Raw genomic sequence first — 15977 nt, forward strand, 5'->3', positions numbered from 1 at the left:
CAGTCTTGGCATTTTCCACAATTACTATACTTTAACTATCACCCCCTTTCTTTATCTGGAAAGCTAATAAATGACAAATGATACACATTTTTGATGACTCTGCATTTCAGTTATTTATGAAATTACCTCTAACATTTCAGTTGCCTTTATCAGCTAACTAGAAAAATCAATATCTGATAGGGACTTCATCATGCATAATAAAGTATAAAAGCATGAGGTTTGTATTGCTGGTTTCAGTTTGTTACTTCAAATCATCTGACTTAGAGGTGACTCTTAAATCCTCTTGTCATTTCACTGCTATCTGATTTGCAGGAATCGAAGACTTAAGCAAACATGTCCAACCCCAGTGAGACAGAACTAATTCATATGTTTAAGGGGATTCCCTTTACCACCAGGTCTTCTCTAGAACTCTTAAAATCCTTGGATACTTTTGATGCTAGGGAAGATGATGTCCTTTTGGGTTCCTATCCCAAGTCTGGTAAGTTCTACTTTTAGATGTTAGTTGCAAGACGTTTTGATTGTTTGTTTTGTGTTCTCTGCTTAACTTACTTGTGAAATACCTGTGTGCAAGAAACAGGGAAGGGTGTTTGAATATGCGAGAATGTTATTCTCTCAGGAAGTGTTAAAATTACCCCCAAAATACAAATCATTTGTCTAAATTTTGATTCTTTAATTGAAAATAATTTCACGTTTTCATACTGGAAAACAAATAGGTATTTCTTTCTTATAAGCAAAATTTATACCTGAAGGATGTGCCAGAGGATTTCCTACATTTAATTATAACAAGGCAAGAGTTGAATTAGGTTATTTGTATGGCCCTTGCCTGCACGTTTATTCATTTCTTCTTCCCTCTCACCCAGACTCTGTCTCACACACATACCAAAGAGGAAGCTCAGTCAGTTACCTTCCAAATATATAGACTCAATTTACTATAAGAATACAGAACAAAACAAAAGAAATTATTCTAAAATAAATAATAAAGACAATATAACCACCTGCTGACAAGCAGTATGAATTTTATGTTAGCTAATGAGTTTGTTTCAATACAAATATTAACACTTTGCATAGAATTACTTTGTACTTCAGCAACAACATTTTTTTCAGTATTTATACATCTAGAGCCAATGGGATTATACAGTTATGTAGTTTCTTGAATCTGGAGGTGTAGAAGTTTTGAGGTGTTTTTTAGAAGGTGGTTTTTTGCGTGTGTGAGAAAGCTGTTCCCATATGCAATCTGCACGTTTCATGTATCTTCTCTGTAACAAATATTCATTCTTTTCTTTCATTCTTCCTTTATTTTTTTTTCTTCTCCTTAAAAATAATTTTCTGAAGGCACACACTGGCTGGCAGGAGTTATAACAAAGCTTTACAACACTCCAATTACACTAACATCTCCCATTGAATTTGGAGATGTTTCCAAACTGGAGGAACTGAATAAACTCTCATCAAAGAGAATCATCCCAACGCACTTAGACTACAACATGTTGCCTTCAAATTTTAAGAATAAAAACTGCAAGGTAAGGCAAAAATTTATAAAAGCAGTAAGATATTTTGTGTCTGTTAGAAATCTAGTTTGTCTTGTTAATCCTTAAATGATATTAAATGACTTACAGTTCCCAGAAGTGGTTTGCTGTGATTTTTGGAGACACAGCTAACCAGCAGTTGAAGGCAGCATGAGCAAAGGCTTAGGCTAAAAACTGGGTTCTGCTCCTGCCCTACTGTTCCCACTGGGTGATTTGTATGTCAGGCACCACAAAAAAATGCAACACTAGGATCTTTCAATATTATTAGGGACTGGAAGGTGGTGTGTGTGTATCATGGCTCCATTTCCTAGTGACTGGAGCATTTGCTTAAAAAGCAGTTATCTGCGGTATTTATGGAATATTCTGGGGGTGAAGGTACCCTGTCCCTCCTATGAAGCTTTGTCAAGACCCTATATTGAAATAGAGCCAAACAGAGGTGAATTCAAATGCAGGAGGAGGATTCAGATCAGTTTGGGGGTCAACCCATGCTGATGTAGGAGGTCTATAAATAATCGGCTCTGGGCCTCAGATTTTACATTAAAAGTTCAAATTTTCAGGATTAGATAGATACAGACTTTTGGGACAACACTAATTTCAGTGAAAAGCCAAGATTTACATTTGCAGCTGTCCTGTGAATGTTAAGGAAACAGTTTCATATATGAGGTAGTTTAACTCATGAGTTAAAATGAACCTGTCTCTTTCACAAAATGTAAACATTACCCATCTGTAGGAAACACACCTCTGCCCACAAGGTTTTGTTTGCTGACCACTGCTCTCTTCTGCCTAAAAAGGGACAAATGCATTTCTGTATTTATGACGTGGTGTCCAATGGAAGAATCCTAAAGGAAAGGGTTTTGACACTGCAAACTGCCTATGAAAATGCCACATTTATGCACACAGCTCCTCTAAAATAAAGGAATAACATTATCACTAATAACCATATCATCTTCATTTACAGATGATCTACATCAGCAGAAATCCAAAAGATACTGCAGTTTCCATGTATCATTACTACAGAGAGAATCCACACCTTCCCACTGTTGATACCTGGACTGCTTTCTTTGACTTGTTCTTAGAAGGAGACGGTAAGGATAAGTGTTATGTTTTTCCCTGCAGCTTGCATTATCTGATCATGCACAGAAGGTGTTAACAAATGCAAACTGTGTGAAAACTCCTTGTTGAACTCCTCATTTATATAGCCTTAGATTTTTTATTTTTTCAAGGTAAATTCTAATGCTATACCAAACAAGAACAAATAATTGGATGCTGTCTTCAGCCCTGTGAGGAGATATTTTGACAAGTAGTTGCATTCTTTCAGCACAACTGCAGGTTGCAGGTTGCTATCCTCTGACACACCTGTTAAAATCATATTCTCATCACCAAGTTGCAGGTTTCATCTCTTCCCACACATACTCTGAAAACCCCAACAATTTGTTGGTTATGATGCAGATTTCCCTGTGTTAAAACATTTCCGACCTTGCCTCATGAGCCATGCTAATAGTTTGCTTCACACCAAGAACTCGTGTTTAAGCCTTGATAACAAAGGAATGTGCACACAGCTCCTTCCAAGCAGACAAAAAGGCAGCTGGGATCACTGCAGCCACCTCCTGTCCTTGGTAGGCAGTCTGGTGGGGTAGACACTATCTGAATGTGTCCAGAGAGCAGAGCTCCACTGTCCTGCTGAAAGGTGGGCAGCACACAGAAAGACAGTCCCCAGGCTGCATGGAGAGCCACACTTGCAGGCTTACTGCCTTTTCTGATCTTGAAAGTAGCCTTGTGTGGCCCTTCAAAGGAAGTCTAGGTGCTTTCACAAAGTGCCCCTGCACACACTAAGTGCCCTTGCACACACTCTGCCTGATTGTTGTCTTAGTCGTGGCGTCCAAAGACCAAGGACATGAGTGAGATTTGTGTGAATGGCAGTGGTGGCTTGGAAGCTGACAGGAGGACTGTGTTCCAGGTATCCACTCCCATTTTTAGTGCTTTATTACTCCTTTGAGGACTTGTTCCTGCTATACAACCACAATGATGATAACAGCAACAATGATAGATGGCCTTGAAAAATTTGAAAGAAAAGTGCCAGTGCAGTCACCATGAGCTTACATCAAAGATCTAGAAGTCAGTTTGAATTTTCTTCTGCCTTGTAGATCTTGTGTTCCTTATTCAGAGTAGCCCTAAGGCACATGCATAAGTGATGTGCAGGATATTGGCTTGTTTAGTAACACCTCTGAACATTCAACAGTGAAAACAGAAAAGAGGACTGTCTCAAATTTTAAAACATCTCCCATTTGTCTATAAATTAGTAGCCTTCTGCTGTTTCCTGCATGCTTATGCATGGCATAAGGAAATTATTTTGGTTACAGGAGAAATTTATCTGATAGGTGATACTGGGAGAGAGGTTGTCATTTTTGCTCTTAATAGAAATGTATGATGCTTGTGCTGCTTGATTTAGATCCTTTAGTACTCTTGTGTAGTTATTTCAGTTGAGAACAAAGGCAAGGACACTCAGACACAACTTATGCTGTCACTAGAGTCTCCAAGACTGTTTGCTATACCCCAGAGCCAAAAGGGTCACTGACTTTCAGCTATTGGAAATAGGATTGCTCACTCATATAGCAAGAACCCACAGAGAGACAAAACTAAAGGACCTGGGGAGAGCTGAGACAATGATGATCTAGTCTAAGAGCTTACAGGACCTAAAAGACGTCACTGTTATCACTCTTTTTTTTTTTTTTCCTTTTTTTTTTCCAATTTTTATTTTTCAATTTTAATTTTTATTTTAAATGAAAAAAAAATAGGTTCTTTGGATACCTACCTTGATGAATATGTTCTTTCCCTGCTAGAAACAGGAAAGAAAAGCAGTGGAAACTCCAAATTTATGTGTAGACAGTGGAATTCTGGAGATCTGTACATTTCTTGCACAGATGCGGGCTGGGGGAAAGCAGGTGCATTTGTTGGCCATGTCCCTGGTGTGGCTAAGCAGGTTTTAGTTGGACACTGTGGTGCATATGTGCCCTGCAGTTAGATAGCATTTTATGTGTAGGAGGTGGCTATGGGCTGGAGCATTCAGCAAAATACCTAAATACATCCTGAGGTTTATAACCAAAATCATTCTCTTTACAACATTAAAATATTATACCTTTCTGGTAGCAGCATAAAGCAAGGCCAAAGTTACGGAGAAGGGTGGATGTGACTGCTCTGTCTATCCCTTTCTTAATTGCTTGGAGGACTCTTTCAACTCAGCTGTCAATCTTGTCTTTCAACCAGAAGGGTCAGAACTGTTTTTCTTTTAAAATAAAACTCAAGTTTATCTGTCCTCCTGTAGTTCAGCAGAAGGAGCATTTAGGCAAAAGAAGTGCTATGAGTCAATTGTACATGTAAAACTGTACATTATCCATGTAGTTGGCTTCATGATGTATTTCTATAGTAACTTACTCATTTAATCAACTCTTCCTTGACTTTTTAAAGTATATAAATTTCTCCTCTACTGAGCCAAAATAGAACTAGCAATAGTGTGCGCCATTTAACAGACTCCTTATTTTATTCCCTAGTGTGATATTTATATTTACGATACATTTATTTCCTAGTTTATTTTCCTAGTCTTTATGTCTGTGACCATAAACATGCAGATACTTGCTCAGATACTCAGATCTCATTGTGACCATATGTTTTCTTTCTTTACTGGCCTATTCCTAGATTTGGAGACTGTTTCCACTAGAGAATTATACCTCAGAAAAGTACCTGCATCTCTTTTACAAAAACAAAGTCCAACAGGAATGATAAAATTTTTGGATGGTAAACTTGAATCACTTCATGGAGAGAATTGAATCAGATTTAGAGGAATGCGGGGTAGATACCAAGAAGGAATCATTCCCCTAAGTGTGTGAGATACAGAGTTATTTATGAACCAAATTTATATGAATTTATATGGGTTTTCTTTTCAGTTGTCTGTGGATCTTGGTTTGATCATTTCCTAAGTTGGGAAGAACATAAAAATGACAAAAATATCCTGTTTTTGTTCTATGAAGACATGAAGAAGGTAAATATGCTCTCAGTTCTTATTTCAGAATGCTTTACTTTTAAATTGACGTAATTAAAATATCAAGTAGCAAATTGCAATGAAGAGGGACAAATAAGAAAATGTGAATGTGAATGGGCATATTTTATATTTGCATAGGACTTTTTGTCTTGAAACACGTTACTTAAATAATTCAGACTACACAAGTTATGCAAGTCTTAAATCGTGTGAGTATTGCATTTCATAGATGCAGGAGTGGGACATATATTACTTGATTTTCCCCAGCCACAGAAAGAATTTTAAATTCCTGGTCCTTGGTCCTATAGAAAAATTAACCAAGAACATCTGTTGAGTTCCACACATTAACCTGTTATACCTGACATCTCAGGTGAAATTTTCAGAAAGTGATATAAAGCAACAGAACTAGACATGGTCAGTGGGAACAGTGTGCCCAGTAAAGAAGAAAATTAGAGGCTGGGGGTGGAGGTAGGAAAAAAAAATGACAAAGGAAAATTATTATGCAGAAACAGCTTTGCTATTCTTAGACAACAACAAAACCTCTAATATCAAATATACTTTAGCTTTCAGAGAATTATTATTTTGTTACGAAGCAAACACTTTTTTTTTTTTTTCCCAATGTTTCCATTAAAATAGTTCTGTTTATTTTTGGCAATTCCACTATGAGGAATTCCAAGCCCATTTTGAATCTGGAATCACTTGTGAGATCTCTAGACATGGCACCTCCAACAAAATAAGCTCCTTACACAGAGACTGAGCTTTGAGTATTTCTGTTCCCAGTGAAATCATTCTGAGAAACAGAAGAACAAACTGGGAGTTTACCTTGCCATGTAATTCTATATGATTGCACATTTACTCATTTCTGTGAGTATGAATAAGAGGGGAATCAGGTTTACTGTATCTGTCATGTATACAGTCCAAAGACTTGTTTAGCTTTGCTAGAAAGCAAATGAATGGGAAAAACCTGTTATGTAATAAAAATAATAATTTCCATATCAACTGAAAATCTGATAATCAGCTCAGAAATTAAAAAAAAATAAATTATTCTTGTATCTCAGGATCTCCCCAAGATTGTGAAGGAAATCAGTGTGTTCCTGGACATAGACATCAGTGATGATGATATTCAAGACATCTGCAAGAAGTCATCCTTCTCAGAGATGAAAAACAACACTGAAAAAGAAAACAGTGACCCCAGTCACACCGTCTGTGCCCTGACATCCAACAGGAAGCTGATTTTCAGAAAAGGTAAATTCAGTGTTCCTGGCTTAATATGGTAGCACCAACCACAACCTTTCTAGAAGCAGCAGCCTGGGTCTCTCCCTGCCTCTGATGATGTTTTCGGTCCACCCTAGGAAGCAGTAACAGGATTTTCCAATCTGAAGCCCCCTTAAAAACCACTTTCCAAGTTCTCTGGTTGCAAATGCATGCATGTGCTAGAAAAACATGAGAGTCTTAAACAACAGTTTAACTGTTGTTCCATATGAGCTTTGCAGCTGAAAGGAAAGCTTCATGAAACATTGCTGTTTATCTGCCTATTTGTATCTAAAAGTTTACACTCAGTCTCTCACAAGCCCCAGAGTCTCCTCTCAAATCACTAGTGAAGGTCATTTAGTTTGCAAGAATGGAAAAGAGCTAGACACATTCCTTCTGAAGAAGTCTGCTGGTAGCCTTTATCCTCTGTACTCCCTGTTATCTTACTGAAATGTTCCCAAAAAGAAATATGCTGACCATGACAACAAAAGAATGGATGACTCAACCACCGGGTGACCTAAGAGGTCGCCTTAAGGCCTTGGCCAAACTGGAATCTGTACTAAAATCTTCAACAGGACTTAGCTTGAATGTGACTTAAAAATACCTCAAGGAGCTGTTTTCTTGTTACTGATGTTTCAGAAGCTTCTTCAGATTAGAATAATTACTAAATCAAAGCCAACATGTTTAGATGGATTTTCATTATTTGTAATTATTTTTTGAACAATCATTGACAATTCAAAAATTAGGGTCACTTCAATTAAGAAAAACTTGTTTTCAATTATAAATAGGGAAACTACATTTCACTAATTCAACAGAATGTTTTTACCAATGAGCTGAAGTAAATGCCAGAATACAATGTCAGGAAAAACAAAACAAACAAAAAAAAACAAACAAAACCTGCAACAACAAAAACAGATATAGTCAGTGACTTTTGACAAATCTATGCTGAAAAACTTGAATAATTTCAACATTTTTATTTCCAAGTAGTTTCTATGCAAATCCAGAGGTTTTAGCAAATTTCAATCAGCTTGACTTTTGTGTATATGCATATACATATATATAATAATAATTATTATTATTATTATTATTCAGGCTTTCTTTTCTTTTCCTTGCTATCCTGAACACTATTTAGTCAACTGCCTTGAGATCATGCACACTTCTTTAGAGGGTGCACGTGAGGGGAAATTTTGAGCATTTCTCATTTAAATATACCAGTTTAAAAACAAACAAACAAACAAAAATCATGTTTGTTCAAACTTCTGATGAGTTGAAAAACAGTTGAAACACTTGTATAAACACATTCAATAGAACACGAATGTGCATGGTCACCAAGAAGTAGTTAACTGACCTCTTAAGTGGTGGGACGTCTCATCTGTAGAAAGCCCTAAAAATTAGGAGCAGGTGTGAGGGTGCAATTCATGTGATCAAGTCACTCTGCTTTCCTTTTTTATGAGTCTTCTTTACTCAGTAGAGAGACGTAGCTGCCTTTTTGGCACAACTCATTTGATGAGTTTTAGATGTTGACTATGATTAGATGAATTTCAGCCAGGAAGCAAACATTTTCTTCTACTGACTTTGAAAGAGCTTAAATGGAGACCTTTAACTGCAAACACCTAAGATGAGGCAAGATGCCTCTCTGCCAAGATGACCAAGAGCTCTATTTCCATCTTGGAAACCTGCTACTCTTCATGTACCACTTAGTGTTGTTGGCATTGTCAGGTGACACACAATGAGAAACAGTCTGAGGCGTTAATAGCCTTTATGGATGATGATTCAGCTGTTTCCAACAGAGTCTCACCAGACTGGGAAAATGATTATGAGCGATTCCTGAGACTGTGGTTGATGACACAGTAATAATTTATGCCATCTGCAGCATTAATAAAACTAGTCTGCCTTTAAAATGTTTTCAGCACTATATATTGCTAGCCTCAATCTTATTTTTCTACCCCTGCTCTTCTAGGTACTGTTGGTGATTGGAAGAACCATTTCACTCCAAAACAGAATTTAAAGTTTGAGGAAATATTTAATGAGAAAATGAAGCTCAGCAAAATGGCAAAAAGACTCACCTATGAATTCTGATTCCATGGGCAGAACAATACTCAATTATCAAATTACAAATACAGAGAGAGCAACTGGTGGGAAATTCTGGATGGGGCTAATAGACTGTAAAAGTTAAAAAAAGTTCAGCACTGCTCTTGGAACTGGTGCCTTGAAGATGGAAGCAGCACTGACTGATCACATTCATTTAGCATGTTTACATAAATTTACCTCAGTTATCAGCCTTACTTTTCACCTAGTCAAGCAGTAGAAGTGTGAAGAAGGATTGTGAGATGGAGATTTGAGGACAGGACTGAACTCCAATATCAGAGGGCAGATTTATGTTGTTTTACAGTTAAGTGTCAGACTAATTTTTCAACAACCAAATCTACTTTATCATTTATTTATTTTTTATTTTATTTTGCTCTAGAGTGATATGAATGAAATTCTTAGATCTGGTTTAGGAATTTTACCTAAGATGTTCTTACCCAAGATGTTTTCTTCACTCAGAAGGTGGAGAGGCACAGACACAGGTTGCCCAGCTGTGAATGCCCCATCTCTGGAGGTGTTCAACATCAGGCTGGATGAGGCTTTGGGCAACCTGGTCTAGTTGGTGGCATCCCTGCCCGTGGCAGGGGGGTTGGAACTGGATGATCTTTAAGGCCCCTTCCAACTCAAACCTTTCTATGATAACATGTTAAGAAAAAAAAAGATAAATCCAGTAATAAACTGTATATTTAAAAAATCTAAAAACACATCATAAGAAAATGACCAAAGACTTGACTTTAGACTCAACCCATTCTCATCTACCATGATTTGGAAAGCACCTGTCTTATCAGACTTTATTATCGATACTGAAATTGAAAACTGTAGCAGTACATTTGAAGATTTGCAGTGAGGTTTGTTTGTAAAACTTTCTTCCTTTTTTCCTTTCTTCCTTTCTTTCCTTTTCTTCCTTTCTTTCCTTCTTTCCTTCTTTCTTTCTTTCTTTCTTTCTTTCTTTCTTTCTTTCTTTCTTTCTTTCTTTCTTTCTTTCTTTCTTTCTTTCTTTCCCTTTCCTTCTTTTCCTCTCCTTCTTTCACAATGCATAGGTTTTGTTTGTAATTTATTTCTGGGTTGTACTGTATAATATTTGTGTTTTAAATGTAAGTGATATATATCCATTCAGATTTCTGTACCATATGTTGGGAAACTATAAAAGTTTTTTTCATTCGACTTTCTCCCTGCAAAATTCCTATTTCCAGTGTTTTGAGTTTCCATTTAACTTCACAGTCCTTGTGCAATAGAATTCAACAGTTCCAGTGTAGCAAATAAACTAGTACTTGGAGACTGTTTAATCTGAGTAAGACATATTTACCCTGCTCTGATAAGACAGGTTTTCTAAGAACTAGCTGTCCGTGTTCACATCCTAGGGACTGTTCTAAGAATGCAGTGAAGATATTTCTTCTGATTTACTGCATGATGTGTTTTCTGTCCACACCTTCAATTTGCCTTGCAGGCTAGCATTAAGTACTCTTCTCTCAAACTTGTTTTTCCCAACCACATAATTACAACACATCAACAGGCAGAGGAAACAGGAAAAACTGATTGAAAATAAACTAATGCAGACAAGCACTGTTACTCTGCTGTGATTCCTGTGTGTTTTGCAGGCACATATCTGTAAGGCAAGCTCATCCTCTGGGTGAGCTGTTTCTGAAAAGTCATGATATGACCTTATTGGTAGTGAATATAGGTGCTCTCTCCAGCCATACTAGCTACACAGCCCTTTTGTTTAATACCTTACTGCTGCAAGCTGACATCAATGCCAACTGTTTGTGCATCTGCACAAATGATACAGGAAGTTACATGCTGAGGACATAAGTAAGAGAAAAGCCTATGCAACAGCAGTCTCTTGCCATTTAGCAATTCAGCCCAAATCAAGGGAGATGCTGCTCTGAGCACTGTTTTATGCAAATCACCCTTTTGGAAACCACACACTTGATTTTGTACCTTTGCTCCTCTGACACTAAAGTCTTTTGCACTCTAAAATGCCACGAATCGTTGTTGTCCGTGGATGCCTTTCAGGTGTCCTTCTTCTAGCTGGCCTATGTCAGAGGTCTGGAATATTACGCTGGGCACTTACTGAAGGATGGGGGCATGTCTTGGTAGCTACTGGCAACCAGGGTCTGCCAGCAGTTGCTATGCCTACCATTTCTTACATTCTCTTTCTTCTTGCTCTTCCGACTGTGTTGCTATTCCCACTCCTATTCCTATGGCTGTAGCATCCCACCACCATCAAGAGAGATTCAAACTGAATTTTTCAAGGAATCATCAATCTGGTTCCACAGGGCATTTTTGCCAGCTGTGGAGATGTTCTAAAATCTTCAAAACTTCCATAGTAAGATGTTATAAAAAAATTCTCTTCCATTTCTGTCTTTCTTTCTGTCTTTCTTTCTTTCTTTCTTTCTTTCTTTCTGCCTTCCTTCCTGCTTGCCTGCCTTCCCGCCTTCGTCTCTCTCCTCTCCTCTCCTCTCCTCTCCTCTCCTCTCCTCTCCTCTCCTCTCCTCTCCTCTCCTCTCCTCTCCTCTCCTCTCCTCTCCTCTCCTCTCCTCTCCTCTCCTCTCCTCTCCTCTCCTCTCCTCTCCTCTCCTCTCCTCTCCTCTCCTCTTTTCCTTTCTTTCTTTTCCCCTATGTAATTTAAAACTTTTGGAAAAAGAGAGAAATAGGAAAATACTGGTCCAAAATGTACCTAGACCGCAGCAATACCGGATCTGGAAGAAACAAAACCCTGTGCAATCTCTGTTACAGTAAACGGGTACAACATTGCTTCCTATTCAGGTAATATATTTCACCAGAGAAGACTGATTCTCAAGACTGATTTAATTAGTGAGGACAGCATTAAAAATTTATGCCATCAGAGCTGGGTTGTGAGGATTCTACCTGCTCTTGTCAAAGTTAGCCTGCTTTGCTTGCTACCCAGACTTACATGGCCTTTGGGTCAGGTGAAAATGAGAGCAAGAGTATTTGAATGACTAAAACATTTAAGAGGGAAAAGAACACACAGATTCCATGCGTTGCTTCAAAGACATTTTCCCCAGAAACATCACACAATCAACTTTTAAAGTAGTTCTCAAAAAGAGATGTTTGTGCTGGAGAAGAAAAGGCAAATACCCTAGCTGCCTGGCTTTCATTCACATTAGATCTGATACGAGGAGTTTGATGCCTAAAGCAGTTTCTTGGAGGAAAACTGTCTGGTGAGGAATCTCTTGGAATAGCTTCAGGAACAGAAGCTAGAAGAGTACTAAAGGCAAGTTTGCCTGAGGAAAGGTGGGGGGTTGAATGGGAAGAGCGGCCGTGGAGAGAAGGGCTGGAGATCAGTTGGTGGGTTTGTGCACTTGGTCTAAATACAGCAGATGTACTCAGGAGATCAACATGAGGGCTTACATGTATTCATTTGTCATCTAGCAGAGAAAACATTGAGGACCATGAGGAATTTCCGTAGGGTTTTCTTCACTGCCAGCCGACAAGAGAGGAGAGTCACAAATTACAGACAAAGAGTCAGTGGTGCTCGTGCTGTAAAGACCCAGTGGGAACAGGAAGGGAGGAATTAAGCCTGACAGAAAGGCTTGTGGGGGTGAAGGTGATTGCTGCAAGATGATGTTCAGAGGGGGGAGAAAGGACTGTAAGTGGCTGTGTCACTCCCACCAGTTCCAGCTTCACCGGTGACCACAACTGGCTTCATTTTTGAAGAGACCAGCGACCACGAGAGGTGATTCTGCGGTAACTTTTCAATTAACTTTGATAGAAGATAGTCCTCTTTTTCTCCTGAATCTGTTTGCCTGTCCTGCATGCCGCAGTGGACGAACTGTACTACAGGAGAGTGAGACATGGCGGGGCTGTGTGGCTCCCTAGGAAGCCGCTTCCACCAGGCCAAGCATAGAGGAGTGGCGGCACCTTGTGGCCCAGACAGAGAGCGAGCAAGGACTCAACATGACAGCTGCTCAAGTGAGAAACAGAGACGGAAAAACATGAAGGCACAAATTGCATTGCCATGCCTCTTTTTGGATTCTGGCGAAATCGGCCCCACGGGCCAACGCTAAGTGGAGAAATGGTGGTCTTGGGAACCGACTGCAAACCCAGAGTGCCAGAGACCTGTCTGCTCTCTGCTGGTAAAGAGGGAAGCAGCAAGGAACATAAATGTTTGTTCCTCATATACGTACATGTACACTGATCGCAGTGTCTGAGTTGCGAAGCTCTGCACCAGAATTGGGCATTCATTTTCACAGGGTGTTCTGAAGGTCAAAAGCAGAAATGGGCTGTGAAGAGAATCAGGCAGAGGCTTGAGGGGAAGAGGCCTGTTTTCCAGGTACCTAATGACAGTCCTTGTGCACAGCCTGTTAAAACGTCCTTCATTTCTGATTGCCAGCATCTGCCAGGATCTGGGGATGACCAGCCTGCACCACTGAGAATTTATGAGCAGACACGAAGAAGGAATGGTGGGGGGATGACACACTGCAGATGTATAAGCAAATATTAATGGCCAGGAGCAATAAAAGTAGATTTTACTTTTCTGTCTGCAAGACCTTTCCTTACAAAAAAGGACAACTGGGGTCTGTTGTTTGTCATTTATGACCTTGGTAAACTACTTAGACCTAATCCAAGAGCCAGCAGGTATCAGTATGCTGCTCAAACTACAGTTACTTGTCTACGTCTTTTTAGGAGGTGTGAGGAATTTAATCAGTCTACAGCATTGCCTACCAGCTAAATTAAGGATTTACCTAAATTACAATAGGAAAAAATGCCATAGCAGGACTGTTGTGGTTTAACCCCAGCAGGCAGCTGAGCACAATCCAGCCTCTCGCTCATTCTCCCCAGGTGGGATGGAGAGAGAACTGGAGAGGTAAAAGTATAAGAATTCCTGGGCTGAGATAAAGACAGCTCACTGGGCAAAGAACAAGCCAGGCACACCAGCAAAGCAAAGCAAGGGATTCGGTTGCTGCTTCTCATGGGCAGGCGGGAGTTCAGCCTCCTCCAGGAGAACAGGGCTCAGCATGCAGATCAGTCCCTGGGAAAGACAAGCCCCATCACCCTGAGTGTCCCCCCTCATTTCTCCTTCTTTATACCAGTTTTATTGCTGAGTGCGATGTCCCTCTGGCCAGTTGGGACACCTGTGGTGGCTGTGCCCCCTGCCAGCATCTTGTGCACCCCCAGCCTCCCCACCGGCAGGGCAGCGCAAGGAGCTGAAAAGGCCTTGGCTCTGTGTGAGCCCTGCTCTGTAGCAGCTGAAACATTCCCATTATCAGCACCGTTTTCATCACAAATCTGAAACATAGCATTGTGTAAGCCTCTATGAAGAAAATTAACTCTGTCCCTGCCAAAACCATGACAAGGACTCATCAGCAGGTGAATGAAGTGCAGTATAAAGCTAGCTCACATATCACTGCTATCCAAGCTTAGACAGCAGTTTAGCTGAAGCAGTCTAGAGCGAGTTCCCCTGCTTCTTGGCAGACGCATCAGTAAACTGCAGTATAGATACACTTCAAAGCACAGATACAGCTAGCTTGTTGTTCTTTACAGTGCCATGCACTGCCAGCAACTTTACCCTGAAACCCCCTGAAATATCCTGACTTTCACTATAAATCAAATGGGTGCTCTGTATAAACACTCAAGCAAGAAACCTGGGGAGCCCTACTCTTTTATTAGCTGCAAGATGCTCAATGACAAGGTGATAAAAACGTGGCAGTGCATTAAGCATACAAGAGCAGGAAGTAAAAAGCAGCAGTCAGCTTTCAGTTCTTTACAGCGAGAGTACACAAAGGCACCAGTGTGTTGATACAGTGCTATGACAAGTTAGTGCTAGTGCTTGATTGCAAGTAATCAGAAATACTGCAAAAAAATCACCCTTCATACTCATCTGGTTCAAGTGTAGCTCCATCTCCTTTAAGAAAACATACGGCAGCATTCACGGAATTGAATCTAAGAGCAAATAATGATAAACACTTAAAACAAATCTTTAAGTTTATTACTATAAATGAATGGAGGTGTTTTACATCCATTTACACCAGATTACTCCACCCCATTCTCAAGCTTTTTAGGCCAGACTTCACTGAATCATTTGCAACATTTCAGTTGGGCATCACTGATCAGAAGGCAATGCATCCCCTTCCAAGCTGACACTGTGTTGATGTGAACAAGATGTAATAAAGAAAAAAAGGTGGGAAATAAGAGTTATCAAACTTTTTAATGGGCTGTACAGTCAATGAAAAATGGTTGTGCAACAACAACCTTAGTTTCTCCGAGGACAAAACCTTTCACTATCCCCACATGTACCTTCAGTGTAAGAGTAAGCACACTAGCTCAGATGTACATGTAGACCGGAATTTAGACCAAAAACTTGTCTGCAAGAGTGTGTGAATAAACAGGACAAGCACATGATACTCACCTGAATATTATTCAAACCTCCAATTGCATTTTGTTTGAAAATTCCGTATGCAGTTTACCATGAGTATCTGTGACTGATGGATCCCAATTTAGCTGATGTCATTATGTTCTTACGTAGTTTCTGTGCTCTCTTTTGCCTTATTTTCAGTGAGTTGTTTTGACGATTAAATGATGAATTCCTGATAGTAATAGCAATGCCATGTTTTGTTCCTTACTGTGTTGGAGATACACTGTTATTTTAGAATGAACCATGGATACATATTGTGAATTAAGCATAAAAATGCACTTGGGAATCTTCCACACAAATAAACAAGTTTCAGAACCAGAGGAAACATAACAGGTGTCAAACCCATGGAACACATGGACAAAGGCTGTTTTAAGTGTGCCAAAGCTTACTAAATCTCTGAAAGACACATTCAGCCTCAGAAATCCATGAGTCATAGATGTTTGGCGGTCACAGGAAAACAGGAAAGAGTTGTCAAACACAACATGGCAAATTTATATTCCTTTGACATCTGCTTTTGGTCATTGCTCATTTCTTCAGTTGTCTTTTCCTAGCTCTCTGTTCCTCTTAATTTTATGGATATGTAACACAACTCTCTTCAGTCATCCTTCCAAAATGAAGAATTCTTTCTTGGCTATTGCTCACACAAAAGCTGATTTATTCCTTTCACCACCTGTCTTATCCTCCTACAAGCCTTTAGAGTTTTACA

The 15977-nt window shown here is 39.4% G+C and overlaps 1 protein-coding gene across 1 annotated transcript; it reads left to right on the plus strand.

The window, feature by feature from the left end:
- Window positions 1-333: 333 nt before the first annotated feature.
- On the plus strand, window positions 334-8983 carry LOC309875115 (sulfotransferase 6B1-like; the record flags this gene model as incomplete). Its single annotated transcript, XM_082754160.1, has 6 exons — window positions 334-478; window positions 1333-1517; window positions 2482-2608; window positions 5465-5559; window positions 6615-6801; window positions 8768-8983. 6 exons carry the CDS (start codon window positions 334-336, stop codon window positions 8884-8886), a joined length of 858 nt encoding a protein of 285 aa, XP_082610286.1. The 3' UTR covers window positions 8887-8983.
- Window positions 8984-15977: the final 6994 nt, after the last annotated feature.

This window comes from Aythya marila, assembly GCF_965140915.1.
Source record: "Aythya marila genome assembly, chromosome: 1".
NCBI lineage: Eukaryota > Metazoa > Chordata > Aves > Anseriformes > Anatidae > Aythya > Aythya marila.